The 18,177-nt window shown below is 40.0% G+C and overlaps 1 protein-coding gene across 1 annotated transcript in view; it reads right to left on the bottom strand.

The window, feature by feature from the left end:
* Positions 1–18,177, bottom strand: part of Iftap (intraflagellar transport associated protein) — a 72,200-nt gene that overhangs the window by 13,772 nt on the left and 40,251 nt on the right. Inside the window, exons 3-5 of the mRNA XM_090347869.1 lie at positions 12,347–12,510; positions 11,318–11,389; positions 8,843–8,909 (exon numbers count right to left, since the gene is read on the bottom strand). Of these exons, the coding sequence (XP_090203995.1) occupies positions 8,843–8,909; positions 11,318–11,389; positions 12,347–12,510 (303 nt within the window). The remainder of the gene's footprint in view (positions 1–8,842; positions 8,910–11,317; positions 11,390–12,346; positions 12,511–18,177) is intronic.

An 18,177-nucleotide genomic window follows, 5' to 3' on the forward strand; every position in this document is an offset into this window, starting at 1 on the left:
TCTATCTTTTCATATAATTGCAAGTATTTTTCTTAGATATCACACCAAAATGTGACAAATGATAGTTTTTAAAAGGTTAGTTTCAGTAAGTAATCTGAAACCATACCATAGACTATTTCACATTGTTATATTAAAACTCACCCCCTAACTTGCAAGTTGAATGGGTATTTATTTAATGCATAGTGTAATATAATCCATTGTTTATTTAGAAAACATTGATTGGCACTATTATGTAGTTCTTCCAAATACTGACATATTGTATTATGTAGTATAAAGCCCACATTATTTAATATCACCAATTTTATCAGTTCTCTAAAATTCTAATTTTTACTTGTTTGAGTACCAGTTTTATCATTGGCAATGAGTACTATTTAGCTGTAGAAGAATTTACATGATTCTTTCTGCGATACATAGCTTGTCAGTCATCCTTTCAAAGAAACATAGTTGTTGGGGCCTGGTCGCTGGTCTCTGGGGCCTGTTCACCATTTTGGCTTAGCGGCCATCAAATGGCTTTGGCTAGGCATTCCTCGCATACCTCTCTTGAGGTATATCCGTGTACATGACTCAACTGAACCCCATGCTGTGCTTCCTGTACCATCCCACCCAGTATTTCAAAACCTGAAAGTTTGCCCTGACCCTTGGTGATAGCACCTTCACCTTTTTCTATTGGTTCCTTTTTCCTTTTCCTACCTCCTCTTTCTCCCACAGTATATAACTAAGTGCCCAATGCAATAAACTGGAGATCTGCTGCGTGTTCATGGCTGACACAGCTCCTCCTGGCTCAGTGTTATTTTTTCCCCCGGTTCTTGGGGAGGGCTGGGTTATCGATACTTGCCATCTCGCTTGGCTCCATGGGACTTCAGGCTGGCCCTGGGTGTCCCTCTCATACCGGTGTTGCTGGAGAGCAACACATAGTAGTCCAGAAAAGAGAAAACACGGTTAAACTCTCTCTCCCACTCTCTCTTTTCTCTCTCTCTCTCTCTCTCTCTCTCTCTCTCTCTCTCTCTCTCTCTCTCTCTCTCTCTCTCTCTCTGTTTCTCTGTCTCTCTCCCTCTCTCTCTCTCTTTGTGTGTGTCTCTGTCTCTCTTGTATTTTTCCACATAACCCACTGTATTTCCATATGTAGCAGAAGTGCCTTGTGGGGTACGTACTATTTCAACACACACATCCTTAATAGTGTGGTCAAGTATTAGGAATCAGTAAAATCAATCATTTTTACACCTTCATCAAGGATATTTTCAGTGGAAGCATGCATTTGGGTTGATTGTGAACTTATAGCAGTGAATGATAACTCCTAGTGTAGTCAGTGCCATTATGCCAGTTCATGCAAATACTCCAGCATGCAGACATCATTGCTTTTGCACCAGCCATGAAAACAAATTCATGAAAACAGATATTCATTCCAACACTGAAATATTGATGACTTTGATGAAAACTTAGACATGTCAGGAAAGGATTGATGAACTAAAAATGTTCAGTAGAAAATATTTAGACTGAAGAAAGAAAGACCAAAATTTTAATGATGAAAAATACAGAAAAGAACAAAAGGGACTTAGGGGTTATGGACAAATGATAGGAGCAGAGGCAATATTCAAGGAGACCATGGCAGAAATTTTCCTAGCACAAGAATCTCTACCACTCCCAAGCAAAACAAATGCAAACAAAACAACACCAAGCCATAGCATAGTAAAATTACTGAAGAAAAAGAAAAAAAAAAGTTACAAACAGCTAAATGAGGGAGTAAACATTATGTTCATAGCACAGCAATCAGACTGATAAGTGATTTTTAATATCTTTCAACAATAAACATCCCTCCCAAGAAAACACTAGAATATCTTAAAACACTGGGAGAAAATAACTGGAAGCCCTACTAACTTAAAGCTTAATTAAATAATTCTTAATTATTCCAAAAAATAGGCAAGAAACGTATGTGGGAGGAGAGTTAAACATAAAAGGACAGGAGAGATAAGAAACAGATTCAAAGCCAGATAGCTTCACTATTTTTAATGGGAGTGGGTAACACTCTTATTAAAGACAGAGTGTGTTACGCACTCTTATTAAAGATAGGATTTAGAATTCATGTGTATATCCATCTATGTTTACATTTACATATACACACATGAACACATACATACATATACATATGCAATATGCTATCTGCAAGTGACCTGTGATCTAACAAATATTTTGCAAATACAATGAAGAAAAAAAAGATTTAGAAGTTTAGAAAGAAAAAGATTACTGCTCATCCAAGATTATAGAAAACATACTTCATAGTAGAGCAGTTGTTCAAAAATAAATGAGAAGTCTATATAGGCATCAGAATAGTGGAGATCTAAATATGAGCTTTATTACTGGTGAAGCTCAATTCGGAAGTGAGGTTTGTGTCACAGTCATAACTGGGCATCCTTCCTGACAAAAAGGTTAGACTACCACCTTGGAGAACATCTGTTCAGGTGATACTTACCCAACCAGGAGTACGGAAAACCACCTTGAGAGACTCAGAGAGAGTCCCTCAGCCTTCGATCAAGTGACGGTTCTCAGCTATCACTTACTTGGGGAAAGAAGAGCTCCAGGACTAGAAAAGAAGATATACAACTTCCACACAGCAAGGGAATGCTTACATAAATCCTTTCATCAGTAGGATAAGAAAGACTTATCCTCCCAATTCTCTTCTCAAGCCTAGAATGAAAATTTCTCGATGTGATCATAAGGACAGGGCAAAAGGTTTGCTCTCATGGTTATCAATGACTAACTTTCACAGATGGATAAGTTTGCATACATAAAAACTGCAGAAGTAGGAATGGAGGAACATTGTAAGACAGGTCCTCTTGCATTTTCTCCCTTTCACTGTTTTCAATGATAAATGAAGCCATGAAAGAAGATACTAGTATAAGATATAGTATCTACTTTTTAAGTTGCTTGAAATGTACTATTATCTTCTAGCCCATCACCTCTATATATGCTGTTCTTATGTTATTCTATTCTCTCCTATCTGCCCTTCTCCCTCACCCCTTGAACAGTCAGTGGTTATTTAACCTTTAGGTCTGAGACTCTTAAAGGGCTTTAGTCAATCGTGGGGCTTGAACTCAGGGCCTGAGCACTGTCTCACTGGAAGTTTGATCCACAGTTCCATTTCTGGTTTTCTAACAGTTCGCTGGAGATAAGAGTTTCAAGAACTTTCCTGTCCAGGCTGGCTTCAAACTGCAGTCCTCAGATGTCAGCCTCCTGAGTACCTAGTGTTACAAGAGTGAGCCACTGGTGTCTAACACTCTCTAAGAGGTTTCTTAATCCCACAGGCAAATATAAGTTCCCCTTCTGATGCTCTCATGAGATCTTGAATAATTTAGAATGACATGTTTGTGATTATATCAGTATACTTGAAGCTTTTCCAATAATTTATGAGTTGTATGAAGACAGAAACGTAGTCTATTTTTTTCTTTGTTATGGTCACAGCACCAGCCACAGGTGTTAAACATTTGTTATATGGGAATCCCTGGCCATTCACAGGCCATTTAAAGCTGCTCGAAGTTGCAGATAACCAAAGGAGATAACTGATGTGGGCGTTTGTAAGCACTTGCCTCTTTCAGACTACATATGATGATAAGTACTGAAGAAGTTGAAAATGAAAAACCAAAGAAGGCTATCAAATGTTGAGCACCCAATGCCCAGTGTCATTCAACACAATCAACCATAGCATAAGTACATTCACTGGCCAGGCTGTATAATTCTGAGAACTAGACCTGAAAGCAAAAACTCTTTAGTCAGTTTCACTAAGCCAGAGAAGAGGGTGGGCCAACTGATGGAGCAAAACTATGCTAATCTATTAATAATTAATCAATCAATTAATATGTTAATATGAAGATTCTCCCTATGTTGATGGCCCTAGTGTAACAGCAACTATTTAACCCAAATTGCAATTTTGGTTAAAAATTGGAGCCATCTTTTCTCAAAGTTAACTCCAAGTTAACTGCCTTATTTCAAATTCAGAGAAAACAAGGGTGATAAAGTTGCTATCAAACAGTGCAGGACACCAAACTTCCTGGCAAACATTATCTTCAGAAAGTCCTTCAATACCACAGAATATAGTCTCTACTCTCCCGCCTAGGCTGCCAAAATGATAAAGTAAACATCGGGAAAGAATCATGCTCCCAATTCTTAGAGAATATTTATGAGCGAGAATAAGGTGTTCAAATAAAAATCAATGGCAGGAAAACAATACAAAACCCACATCTTTGCAGCCCCAGGCAAATCTGTTGCTTAAACAATAACAACAGAATCTAATCAGTAAACTTCTCAGCTGCCAAAATTATACAAGCATCTTGCCTGTTTAAAATGTCACATTTCCCATCTGATATAAATATTTGCCTTCTGCTCCCATTCCTGAAATGTAATACAAATTAGTTCCAAACTAGAATTCACCTTGGCACAGACTATTAAGTTTCTTATTTCAAGTAATGCAGATTGTGCAGTTATAAAAATTGGAAGCCCTGGTGGTGTTTTCTGTAATTAGAATAGACCACTGGATCAAGGATCAGCTGAGGGTCTGCACATTATTTTCTGTATGAGGAAGTCTTGACTAGTTCATTCAAGTCCACTGAGACTTGGTTCAGCCTCAGGATTGTTTATACCCAAATGCAAAACTGCCTGTTATCTGATTCCTGGAAAAATCATATTAGTGAGATATTTTATTCACTTTTTTTTTCCAAAATAGAGGAATACATCTAGTCACTGAAAGAGGCACCTTGAAACCCGTTAAGAGAAAAGAATGTGAAAATAATAGCAAAACTGGTTTAAAAAGCCAGTTTAAAAGACAGATACAACAAAAACCAGACTTGTTGGCATACTGATTTAAAGTAGACCTTTTCGTGGTTGGCAGGAGTTGAGGAATTTAAACCACCCCAGAAATGCCCAACACTGCTTCTGTCCTACGTTCCATAAAATTGATTTTATACTGTTAATATATTACATGCAGGTTGGAACAATTAGTCTCTAAGTGTCAACCTCCAACTATACTAGAGTCATTGGGATACTAAAACTGCAGGCACCATGAAGACTTTCTGGGTTAGCTTGTTTTTATGGGGGCAGCACAAAGGAATTTGCATTTCTATAAACACAGCTTCCTGAAAATCTATGTGCATTTTCTCTCTCTCTCCCTCCCTCCCTCCCTCCCTCCCCCATTCTTTCCCTCCCTCCCTCCCCCCCTCCCTCCCCATTCTCTCTCTCTCTCTCTCTCTCTCTCTCTCTCTCTCTCTCTCTCTCTCTCTCTCTCTCTCTCTCTCTCTCTCTCTCTCTCTCTCTCCCTCTCTCTCTCTCCCAATAGGAGTCCCACAGCTGCTCTGATAAAAATCAAGTCAGTAGAGTGTAGAGCCAGTGATCCCTCTCTGGACAATGAAATTTATTTAGCTCTCTGATCTTCTTTACATCAAATAAGAACCTTAAAATCTTCAACGTCTAATGGTTAATAAAGTGTTTGAGAAACAACCCTTTCAGTGGAATTGTGTGATGTTTGGAAACAGAATAAATAAGATCATTGCTGTGCACAGTGGCTCATGTCTGTAATCCTATCTACTCAGGAGGCTGAGATCTGAGGATCAAGATTCAAAGCCAGGCCTGGCACTAAAGAACGTGAGACTCTTATCTCCAACTAACTTCTATAAAATGGGAAGTGGGGCTGTGATTCAAGGGTAGGGTTTTAGCCTTGAGCTGAAGAGCTCAGGGACAATGCCCAGGCCCAGGGATAGGACAGTAGCCTTGAGCTGAATAGCACAGGGACAGGACCCAGGCTGAGTTCAAGCTTCACAACCTACACCCCCCAAAAAAATTTTCATTGCTGGGGCCAGAAGTTTGGCCTAGTGGCACGAAGACCCGGGTTCGATTCCTCAGTACCACGTGCATAGAAAAAAAAGCCAGAAGTGATGCTGAGGCTAAAGTGGTAGAGCTCTAGCCTTGAGAAAGTCCAAGGACAGTGCTCAGGCCCTGAGCTCAAGCCCAGGACTGGCAAAAAAAATTCATTGCTTTCCATTACCAAATCCTTGCCAATTCTAGCAGTAAAAAGAAGCCAGACCGAACAGGAGCTCATACAATCAATTTATAGAGAGTCTCTATCTCCAAACCAACTATAATCAGCCACTTTAACCCGTGCCTGATTATACACAAACTGCCTCTCCCATAAACTATTCTCATTTATGCTACCTAAAGACCGGAAACAAGAACAGGTCTGAAGACCAATGGAATAGAACTGAGGACCCAGATATTAACCCGCAGACCTATGGCATAATCTTTGATAAGGGACCCCAAAAAATAGAATGGAAGAAAAACAGCCTCTTCAACAAGTGGTGCTGGCAGAAATGGTTAAGCACCTGCAGAAAACTAAAGTTGCATCCTTTTTTGTCACCCTGAACCAGGATTGACTACAAATGGATCAAAGACCTCGAAGTAAAAGCAGATACACTCTATCTGGTGAATATAATATACCCCTTCTATTAATTACAATAAAAAATATATGAAAGAAAAAAAAAGCAGATACACTGAAAACTTTACAAGAAAGGAATAGAAGATACACTAGGTCTCCTTGGCACAGGTCAAAACTTTCTTAATAAGGACCCAGAAACAAAACAAATCAGAGGAAATCTGGATAAGTGGGACTGCATTAAACTGCAGAGCTTCTGTATGGCAAAGTACATAGCTAGCAAATTAACTAGAAAGCCTACAGAGTGGGAGAAGATCTTCACTAACCATACAACAGACAAAGGCCTCATATCTAAAATATAGCAACAGCTCAAAAAATTGAATCACACCAAAACTAATCTCCAAAGAAACAACCATCCCATTAAAAGATGGGCCAAAGACTTAAAGAGAGTCTTCTCTGACGAAGAAATAAGAATGGCCTATAGACACATTAAGAAATGCTCGAAATCTCTGGCCATAAAAGAAATGCAAATCAAAACAACTCTTAAGATTCCACCTCACTCCAGTTAGAATGGCCATGATCAAGAAATCTAATAACAACAGATGCTGGCGGAAATGTGGCCAGGGGGGATCACTACTACATTGCTGGTGGGAGTGCAAACTCATTCAACCACTATGGAAAGCAGTATAGCAATTCCTCAAAAGCCTAAACATAGAGCTCCCCTATGACCCAGCAATTCCACCACTAGGCATTTACCCAGTTGTCCAGAAACAAGGAAATACTAAATCCACTAGCAAATGATGTTCATTGCAGCACTATTTACCATAGCAAAGATATGGAGCCAACTCTGATGCCCCTCAGTTGATGAGGGGATCAACAAGATGTGGTATTTATACACAATGGAATCCTATGCTGCTGTCAGAAAGAATGACATCACCCCATTTGTAAGGAAATGGAAAGACTTAGAAAAGATCATATTAAGTGAAGTAAGCCAGACTCAAAGGAACATAGGCTCAATGGTTTCCCTCATTTGTCATAATCAGTAGAAACCTTAGGCTCTCCTAGCAGAGATTTACAATAGAACAAAACCTAGGTACATAAGGCCATATAGAATGATGCTAAATGAAAGAACCTCCAGGATATAGAAACAAAAGCCATATAATGAGTGATTGTCATCCTTAATGTACTATGTTATCTCTCATCTCTTTTGCTGTCCCTTGGTTATCTCATATGGTTACAGCATTTTACCTTGTTATCTGATATATTGTATATATGGGTATTTGATTATTTGAAATCAGATAAGGAAGGGAGGAAAACGAGATGAGGGGTGGGGTTGGGGGGAGGGAAATGGGGACCAAGACATGAGAAAGGGTATCAATGTTTGTGAATTAATGCACCTTCTATCTGGTGAATATAATGTAATCCTTCTATTAATTAGAATAAAAATATATGGGAAAAAAAGACCGAAAACAAAGGCCAAGAAGCAAATCTCCATAGAAATTGTCCTTTGTCTAAAATTTAAAACTGACTTTGAGATAATCTTGCTTATTATTAAGTGAAGAATAGATGTTATGGAAATATTAATAAGGAAATTAAAACTCATTTTCTATGTAGACATCAATGGACTGGCAGACAGCCTCTTCTATTCTAGTCCATGGGGGAAAATGCACCAAAAAAATAATTTACAATATATTTTTAATATTAAGTGTCTGATTTACATATTTTGTAGAATTACTTTTTAGCAGCACTCAGTTTTTGAGCTCAGGGCTTTTTATTTGCTACCAATTGAGCCACACCTCCAGTTTAAATTCTGTAAATACTTTTAAAAGCAAAATGTTTAGATTTTCTCACTATTTTTGTAATCAATTGTGATATTTTATGATATTTACAATCATTTGGTGTTTTATGTATCCCTAAATTTACAACCCCAATTTACAACACTGCACTTCTAGCAAATAAGGAGCTGACAATATAAGAGATATATGTAAGAAAATTATTTTAGAATCAATCATCTGTTAAATTGAGGGCAAAGAACAAAAGGAGCACCTTTATTTTGCTTAAAACCAAAGGTTACACAATCATCAAGACAGTTTGGCCAATCTAGAAAAAAAATCTTAGTTTGACATAAAATTTTTTAAAGTTCAGTAAGTGGAGCTGTAGCTCAAGTAGAAGAGTGCTAGCTTTAACAGCAACAAAACTCAGAGACAGTGCCCAGATCCTGAGTTCAAGCCCCAAGAACAACATAAAAACAAATACAAAAACAAAGAAAAAAGTTCACAACATCAGTGTTCCTGCTGCAGACAGGTGATCGGTAACATTCCTCTGCCAGCCCAGCCCACCCACCCCCTGGACAAAAAAAAAAAGGTTCTTAAATCTTCATTTGTAATTTGTAGAAAGAAGTTACCCATATAGAAAAAAAAAAGAGCATACCCGTGCTTATTTGGGGCTCAGCCTCATCCTCTATGTCCAAATCTTCCAAACTGAGGAAGTTATCCACCTACACACACACAAAAAAAATTTAACCTCAATGTATGATGTTAGACAGATTTAAAGAAAAAATTGTTGTGAAGTCTTTGAATCCATTTGTATCGCAGTCAACTGACTGGCTGGGTCCACTTTGCCCATTAACTAGTCAGTCTGGCCTCAAAGCCTTTGTGTTCCTATACTTTCCCATCTGAAAGAGGCAGCACGTTTGGAAGGTGGCCTAGGTTTTGTAGGCACCTTAGTCAGATCTCTGAAAGGGAATAAATAATAGCAAAGAATTTTGAAAAAGGGACTTTGTTCTAGATTCTCACCCAGAATATATATACCACTTCCATGACAGCCATTTTGTTTAGTTTTTGTTTTGTTTTGCCAGTTGTGGGGCTTGAATTTAGGGCCTGGGCACTGTCCCTGAGCTTCTTTTGTTCAAGGCTAGCACTCTACCACTGGAGCCACAGCACCACTTCTGGGTTTTTCTGTTTATGTGGTACTGAGGAATTGAACCCAGCGTTTCATGTATGCTAGACAAGCACTCTAGCCCATCCATTTAGCTTCTTAATTTTAGTTTTTATCTTTAAATAAAAGAAGTTGCTGTTCAACAAAATAGTATATGAATACAACAAATCTTGATCAGTGTTCATTCCTTTAGTTATTCTCTCCCATCTTTTACAACTTTTCCCTTCCTTCTCAATTTTTTTTCTTTTTCTTTTTCTTTTTTTTTGCCAGTCTTGGGGATAGAACTCAGGGCCTGAGTACTGTCCTTGGGCTTTCTCAAGGCTAGAGCTCTACCACTTAAGCCACAGCACCATTTCCGGCTTTTTTCTACGTATGTGGTAGCAAGGAATTGAACCCAGGTCTTCATGCAAGCTAGGCAAGCACTCTACCGCTAGGCCAAACTCCCGGCCCCCCTCTCAATTTTTTAAAATTTTGTATGAGTATGTACTGAATTTTATGACTTTTCAGAAAAAAAAATGGTGGTGGTAGTCTGGCTGTTATTATAATAGTGTGCTTTCTTGAAGCACTCTGAAGAGCCAGAAAGAAGCAACTAAAGAAAGTAAAGAGAGAAAGGTTCATTCAGAACAAAATCATCTAGCCTTAGGTAAATCACAGGAGAGGTGAACAGGGCAAAACATCAAGTGTTCTCTCTTTCTAGCAAATAAAACTGAAAATTACTTCAAAGGTAAAAAGGAGAACAGATGACCTTTACAGATACAATAGCAGCATTTCAACAAAAAACTATTCCTCGTGGAATTCTGCTTTCCACTGCAAGCTGACAATGAGACATTTTAGATTAACAAAATGGTAACGTCTCAGACATCAAATAATTCATCTCAGAGCAATACCAGAGAGTGTAAATAAGAAAATTATTCCACCACTGGTACCAATGACAAGTAGTAAAATGTAAGGTTGCCGTACTTCTTATGCCCATGACCTAAACTTGGGCATAACAAAATACCTTAAAATTACAAATTAGATTTCATAATTGCAATTCAGAGAAAAGGCTCTGTCTTCCCCTGACTCTACTTGTAACAGGCAGACCATGGCTATTCCATAGGAATTTAAAACGGTAACCCACTGCTTCTAAGTATACAACTACAATTATGACTTAGTATCTAGCAAAAAAATTAACTTGTGTGATAGTTTCAATACTAAAATGTGGGAATCCAGTATATTTTTTTCTTAATGATATACACAAACGGAGATGTGAGCCACATTTCTTTATCAAGGCCCTCTTTGTTCATTAAGGCTTAAAGAAAGAAGAAAACCATCTAGGGTGTAACTAAGATATTCAATCACCAGTTAGGAAACAGTTGAACTCCACTGATTCATGCCTGCAAACCTAGCTACCCAGAAGGCTGAGAACTGAGGATCATAGTTCAAAGTCAGCCTAGGCAAAAAAGTCCATGAGATTATTATATCCAATTAACCACCAAAAATCCAGACGTAAAACCATGGCTCAAATGGTAGAGTACCATCCATGAGAAAAAAAAAAAACTAACCAACCTACTCTGAGTTCAAGCCCCAGTACCAGCAAATATGTTTGGAACAAGGAGACAAATGGTGAGAGGAGGAAAGGCTCTAAGAAATGGAGGGAGAAAGGGTGAGCAAATACCCTTTGTAGGGTCATTATATTCAGTGTACATTATGTAAAAATGGAACTTGGGAAGTGGAAATATAGGGAAGACCAATGGAAGGGTGACACTGATCAAGATGCATGGATTCATAATTTGACCTATAGAATTGCAACTTCTTTTTACAGCTACCTAATAATATTTGTTTAAATACCAATGTACAAAAATCTCAAAGATGAAACTCTAGTGAATTCTCAACTTTGTATAAAAGAAAACAACCTTACACATCTTATTTTGTTTATTTGATTGTTTGGTTTTTTTCCTATGAAAACAAAACAAAGTCATATCTTACCTTCACCTTTCCAGCCCACTTCAAATCCCCTTGAAAGGAGCTGCTGACCTTCTGGCCTTCATTTATCACTATCTGAAAATATTTTTAAAAAAGGAAAATATAATGAGGATATACCGATAAGGTATTAAAACCACCACAACGAAAGACCTGATCTTGTAGCCTGTCTGGGTTTTGTTAATTAGCTATACATTAAAGACCAGAGTTTCCGAGCCTCAGAAAAGGGTTTTCAGGTATTGTAACTTCTACTTCTGGCCTCTAGGCTCATGTAACATGCAACATGTAACCAAGTTAACCCCAATGTGGTCATGATTAGAACAGGAACACTCCACACCTCCTGTCCCATTGCAGAGAACAGTGGGTGGAAAAAACAAAAGACTGCTACTACAACCTTTGCAAGTAGTTAGAAAACCATGTAAATCAACAATTTTTGCCTCTCAGATAGGGGCCAAAGACTCAGTATGTGTCATATTTCTATTGATCAATGATTGTAAGTAAAATGTGAATTTCCTAGGAAAAAGAAAAGTCACATCTCGCAATCGTCACTGGGAAATGTCCTTAAAATAGTAAGGGACCTATGATCCTACACACATTTCTAACACAGACACGTAGAAAGTCCTAGAAAACCCTAATAACAGTTTCTATTGTAAGTTTGAAAGAGATAAAATTGGGACTACTAAGGAAAAAAACCTCATTTTACAAAGAGAACTATAAAAACAAACTATTGTTATAAACAAAGATACTGATGATTTCCAGGAAAATTTATAGACAGCATATCCTTACAAAGCTTTTAGATGAAAACTGAGAAAGAAAAAAAAGCCAAGTTTCAGTCTGTCATTAATGGCAACTCTTGAAATATTGAGATGTAATGATGATTTTCAACCACACACCCCAACAGTTACTTGAGAATGAGAAGTTACCAGTTTCCCAACTGTCCCACGTCTCTTTTAGTTTCTCTTCTTTTTAATTCATTAACAATGTTTTTCTTTATTTTTGCCTCAAATCATTTTTGTAACTAAACTATGGTATTACCTCTTCTTCTTCTTCTTCTGAACACTGTGATGAAGTATGAAGAAAGATGGCTGTCTTTCCAAGACAGTGGTCATTTTGTTCGTTTTTATTAGTAAATTTGACTGAGGAAGCTATGTTTTTTGAAGAATCAATTCCAAGTTCTCTCTGTTTGGTCACATTATCCTCTGAAATGACACAGTTATATGGTATTATATAGTTATGTAGTATTAGGAAACATCATCCACACAGTTTGACTTTTGTTTACTGAAAAACTTTCTTCAAAAAAAAAAGAATCGTGGGGCCGAGAATTTGGCCTAGCATGCCAACCCAAATGCCCCTCAGTTGATGAGGGGATCAACAAGATGTGGTATTTATACACAATGGAATTGTATGTTGCTGTCAGAAAGAATGATATCCCCCCATTTGTAAGTAAATGGAAAGACTTAGAAAAAAAATCATATTAAGTGAAGTAACCCAGACTCAAAGAAACATAGGCTCAATGGTGTAAGGTCTGCCAAAAAGAAACTCCACGCAGTTCAGGAGAAGAGGGTTTATTGTGTGCAGAAAGAGCAGACTCCTGCCACCCAAGATGGAGTCCGGAAAGCAAGAGAGCTTAGGGCGGGAAGTGAGAGATTATATAGGGTATAGACACAGCGGAAATGGATGTGACCTCAGAGGATGGGGGAATACCTCAGTGGGGACCTCCCACTGCCCCCAGCCATGCCAGTTGCCAGGGATACAGGTGCTGGGCGGGCATTTCCAGGGTGCAGGGAGAGAGAGCCAAGGGAAGAAGTTATTTCTTCCAGGCGGACCTAACATTCCGCCTTCTGATAGTTGTAAAGGGGCGCCAACTCTTTCTGGCTACTTCCTGCTGACAAGGGGAGTCAACATTGAGGGCAGAAGGCAGGGATGCTGTCCGTCCAGAAGGAGCAGTAAGAGTTCCATGGTAGTGAACATGCATATGTGTCCTTGGATGAAATTCAAAAGAAGTCTTAAGAGGTAGGGGTCCCATCTGCTTCAGGGATGCAAGACACCTTGGAGTCATAGAAGGGGCAAGAGCAGGAGCCTTTTTCACTCTTGACAGAAGAAACCACTGTGGCTGTCCGTTGAGCTAAACTGCAGTGGGAGTGGTCAGCAGGACCTGATGAGGGCCTGTCCACTTAGGATGTAAACCAAACAGATTAAGGGTCTTCAGAAAGACTCAATTCTCAGGCAAAATTGGGGGAGAAGGAAAAGGACTTAAAGGGGCTGAGGAAGCCTTGGATATGGGACAGTGGGGTAAGATTAGAAAGGAATGTACAAAAGGAAAGTTATCTATTCTATATGGGTAGTTGCAGAACAAGTAAGAAGGCCATCTAAACCCACCACTGAGATCTGGGAGGGAAAAGACAGGCTGGAATATTCAGGTAACAACGAATAACTGGCTCCCATATCTGAAAGAACGGATACAAGTAGCTTGCCTACAACTTGGAGACATACCCTGGGCTCCTCCATTGTGATGCTTGTGGGATCCAGTGGCCCTGGGCAGCATCACACTTCTGTTGCCAAGCTGAATATCTCAGATAAGTTGGGCTCCTCCCCATGTGTGTGGGGTATGGGAGGGACTGGCCCACCTTGTAGAGACGAGGAGGGATAGTCGAATCCCTAGTATCCCATCTGTCCACACTTTGGCAGTGTCCAGATGGTGGTTGTAGAGCAGGGCAAGCTCTTGTCCAGTGGGCTTCCTTGCAACACTTGAAGCATGGTCTGGGTGGTGTGTGCTGGGCACTTCTTTGAGGAGCCCAAAGGGCAGCAGCCAGGAGCTGGCAATTTTTCCTATTTCGGGCAGCCTTATCAGCTTTTCTATGTTCCTCCTGGTTGTTAAAAACCTTAAAGGCCATACTCACCAGATCTCCTTGAGGGGTTTGAGGGCCATCCTCAGCCTTTTTCAACTTTATTTTTTTAATATCGAGAGCTGACTGGGAAATGAAATGGGTATTAAGGACCACTATACCTTCTTTTGACTCCGGCTTAGTATAACGATGGAGTGCCAGCGTTATATGCTGGAATACTGGAGGTGATCAAGAAATTCAGCCAGGTTTTCAGTGGGTTTCTGGGTAACCTCCTTTAGTTTATCATAGTTGACTGCATGGTGGGCTGCCTTCTGGAGGCCAGCTACCAGGCAAGTTACCATCCTGTTTCTGCTAACCCTTCCAGGAGCATTATTTTCATAATTCCATTTGAGCTCTTCCCTGGGCATGGCCATTGTCCCTACTGGGAAAATATTGTCTAGGTGGTGGGTTTCATCAGCATGTGCCTGGGCTGCAACCCAAACCCTTTCCTTTTCTTCAGGGGTAAGGGTAGAGGACAGGACTGTATATAAGTCATGCCAGGTTAGGCCATAAGTCTGAACAAGGTATTTAAACTCTTCGGTATAATTATTGGGATCTTGGGAGTATGATCCTAGTCGCTTCTCAATCTGGGAAAGATCTGTCATTGAAAAGGGGGCATGCACACGAATGACCCCTTCTGCCCCTGCCACCTCCCGCAGAGGATATAAGGAGGCCGGTGGAGGCTGTGAGCTATCAGTACAAGATCGAGTATGAGTAGCAGAAGGTGAGTCAAAAGGAGATGAAGGGGGAGGTGCAGGAAGGAAAGGTTCAGCTTGGGGAGGAGAAGCAGAGTCTTCAATGTTGAGTAGGGGATCAGGCACTTTAGGTTTAGGAAGAGGCTCCAGGCTCTTAGGTGATTTGGCAGGGACAGGATGCCCCTGTGCCAGTAGGATAGGGGAAGTTGAACAGGATTGGTAGAGAGAAGGGCAAGAATGGAGATCAAAGAAAGCCTGAACATATAGAACCTCTGGCCATTTACCATTGCGTCGGCAGAAACTGTCTAAATTCCTGAGAATATTATAATCCAAAGTCCTATTTTGGGGCCATTGAGACCAGTTGTCTAGACTATACTTTGGCCAGACACAATTGCAATAAAAGATGAGCCGATTTGGCTTTATGGAGTCTCTGAGTAGAAGAACATCTAAAGAGCATAAAAGATATCCCAAGGGGGTGTCCTGGCTTGGGTGAGACTGATGAGACCCCATTGTAATAAGAAACACGAACAGGAAGTGAAGTCTGTGAGGATGGAGCATGGTCAGTGAGGAGGTAGTGGAAGAGTTAGTGAGGACATGGATGGGGGACCCAGTCAGTGAGGACACTAGGGGAGGGAAGCAGTGGTGACTAGGGATGGAGTCAGTGAGGCTGTTAGGGGATGGAGTCACTGAACATGGGGCAGAGTCAGTGAGGACAACAGGAGGTGGAGTCAGTGAGGACATCATTGGGTAGAGTCAATAATGATGTTGAGTGGGAAAGTAGAGTGTGGGGAGGAGGGGGAATCTAATCTCACCAGAACAGATTGGGGAGTAGGGGTACAGGGAGAGAGCCCTAGGCAGGGGTGGGTTAAAGGAGACAGAACAGAGGCCTGCAGACAGGAGTCACTCACCAGGCAGAGACAGGAAACATTGTAGCGAATGCACCTCCAGCCATGGGAAAGGCAGAGGTCTAGGAGTGGAGTTTCCTTTCTCTGGTCCAAAGGAAGGGAGGCAGAAGGCCAATTGACCCTCGAGAAACGGAGGGGATCCAGCCACTCCTGACCCTCTCCCCCATCCGACGGCACCAAATGTAAGGTCTGCCGAAAGGAAACTCCACACAGTTCAAGAGAAGAGGGTTTGTTGCGTGAGGAAAGAGCAGACTCCTGCCGCCCAAGATGGAGTCCGGTGAGCAAGAGGGCTTAGGGCGGGAAGTGAGAGATTATATAGGGGGAGGGGTATAGACACAGTGGAAGTGGATGTGATCTCAGAGGATGAGGAAATGCCTCAGTGGGGACCTCCCACTGCCCCCAGGCATTCCAGATGCCAGGGTTACAGGTGCCAGGCGGGCATTTCCAGGGTGCAGGGGGAGAGAACCAAGGGAAAAGTCATTTCTTCCAGGCGGACCTAACAAATGGTTTCCCTCATTTGTCATAATCAATAGAAACCTTGGGCTCTCTTAGCAGAGATTTGCAATAGAGCAAAACCTAGACACATAAGGCCATATAGTATGACCCTAAATGAAAGGACTTCCAGGATATAGAAACAAAAGCCATATGAGTGATTGTTGTCCTTAATGTACTATGCTATCTTTCATCTCTTTTGCTGTCCCTTGGTTATCTCATGTGGTTACAATATTTTACCTTGTTATCTGATATACTGTATATATGTTTATTTGGTTATTTAAAATCGGATAGGGAAAGGGGAAAACAAGATGAGGGGCGGGGGTGGAAGGAGGGAAATGGAGACCAAGACATGAGAAAGGGTATCAATGTTTGTAAAGTAATGCACCTTCTATCTGGTGAATATAATGTAACCCTTCTATTAATTACAATAAAAAATATATGAAAAAAATACAGAAGTGGTGCTGTAGGTCAAGTGGTAGAGCTCTAGCCTTTAAGAAAGCCCAAGGTCCAGATGCCCTACTGCAGATGAATGGATACAGAAAATGAGGTATATATATACAATGGAATTCTACATAGCCAACAGATAAGATAAAATAATGGCATTCGCAGGGAAACAGATGAATCTAGAGCAAATCATGTTGAGCAAGACAAGTCAAGACCAAAGGAACAAAAGACGCATGGTATCCTTAATATGTGGCTATTAGATCCAAACAGTACAAGAGCAGGGACCCAATATTTGCATACCCAATGCTATGGACATGGTATTGGAAATATAAACACAACTACATAGATATAAAAATCTATGACTCTATAGACATAATGTTTTATTACATAGATTAATATGTATCTATGACATACAAACCCTCAGCCTAATTTTAATTATGTTCTAAAATCTAAGTACCAGTGGTTGTATACAGAGATTCCCTTCTTGAATTGTTGTTTGTTAAATACATCATTTGAAATATGATGTAAAAAATCAATGTTAATAAATTCTTTAATTAAAAAAAAGAAAGAAAGCCCAAGGAGAGTGCTCAGGCCCTGAGTTCAAGCATCAGGATTGGCAAAAAAAAATCTTTTTTTAAAGAACTCAACCAAGTAAAAAAAAGGTAAAATATGAAAATTACTCATACTCCTACACACCAGAATAACTACAAACAATTATGTCCAATGCCTTTCTTTTTACATCTCTTTTCACTGTATCCTGAGTTGTCATTTGCATGACATCAGTGCCAGTGAGACTGTTGTGAAGGTAACAGTTTAATGTGAGTCCAGCTTGACTCCTTGTTTGTTTCCGAGTAGTCTATCGGTGATAGGATTTAGGTCTGTGGAGAACAGCCTATGACTGATATGTCACTAATAAGCTAGAATAGGAAAATAAAAATATCAAATGTGCCATTTTCTTTAAAAGGCTATATCCATAATAATACACACTCAGATCAGCTCACCCCTACTGCCTGCTGCACCACACCAATGTCTCTTAGCTAGCTATTACTGGGAGAGATGACCTTTCACCCTAATAAAGCTGTAGAGATTCCAGTATGAAGCACTACTAGCCTTGTGTCCCAGGGGTGGGGGCTTGGAAGACTGAGTAAGGTGTTGAGAAGGTGATTATAAATACAAATGGGATATGATCCTTCATAAGGGTCTTAGAAGTTAATCCATTATAGCCATACAGCTGTCCCAATCCCACCAGAAACAACACTAAGAGAGGTAGCCGGATAGATCAAGATAGGAATGGAGAAAGGTTCGTTGAGGATGCAGAGGTTCCTCAAACTTCATCAAACTTAGAAGAGAAAATGGTTTCCTATAACTATGGCCACTCCTTGGTGCACTGTTAGACTAAAAGATAGAAGAGAATCAGTCCTCCCTGAATATCCTTTAAGTTG

Source organism: Megascapheus bottae, chromosome 16 (assembly GCF_031878675.1).
Source record: "Megascapheus bottae isolate mThoBot1 chromosome 16, mThoBot2.hap1, whole genome shotgun sequence".
NCBI lineage: Eukaryota > Metazoa > Chordata > Mammalia > Rodentia > Geomyidae > Megascapheus > Megascapheus bottae.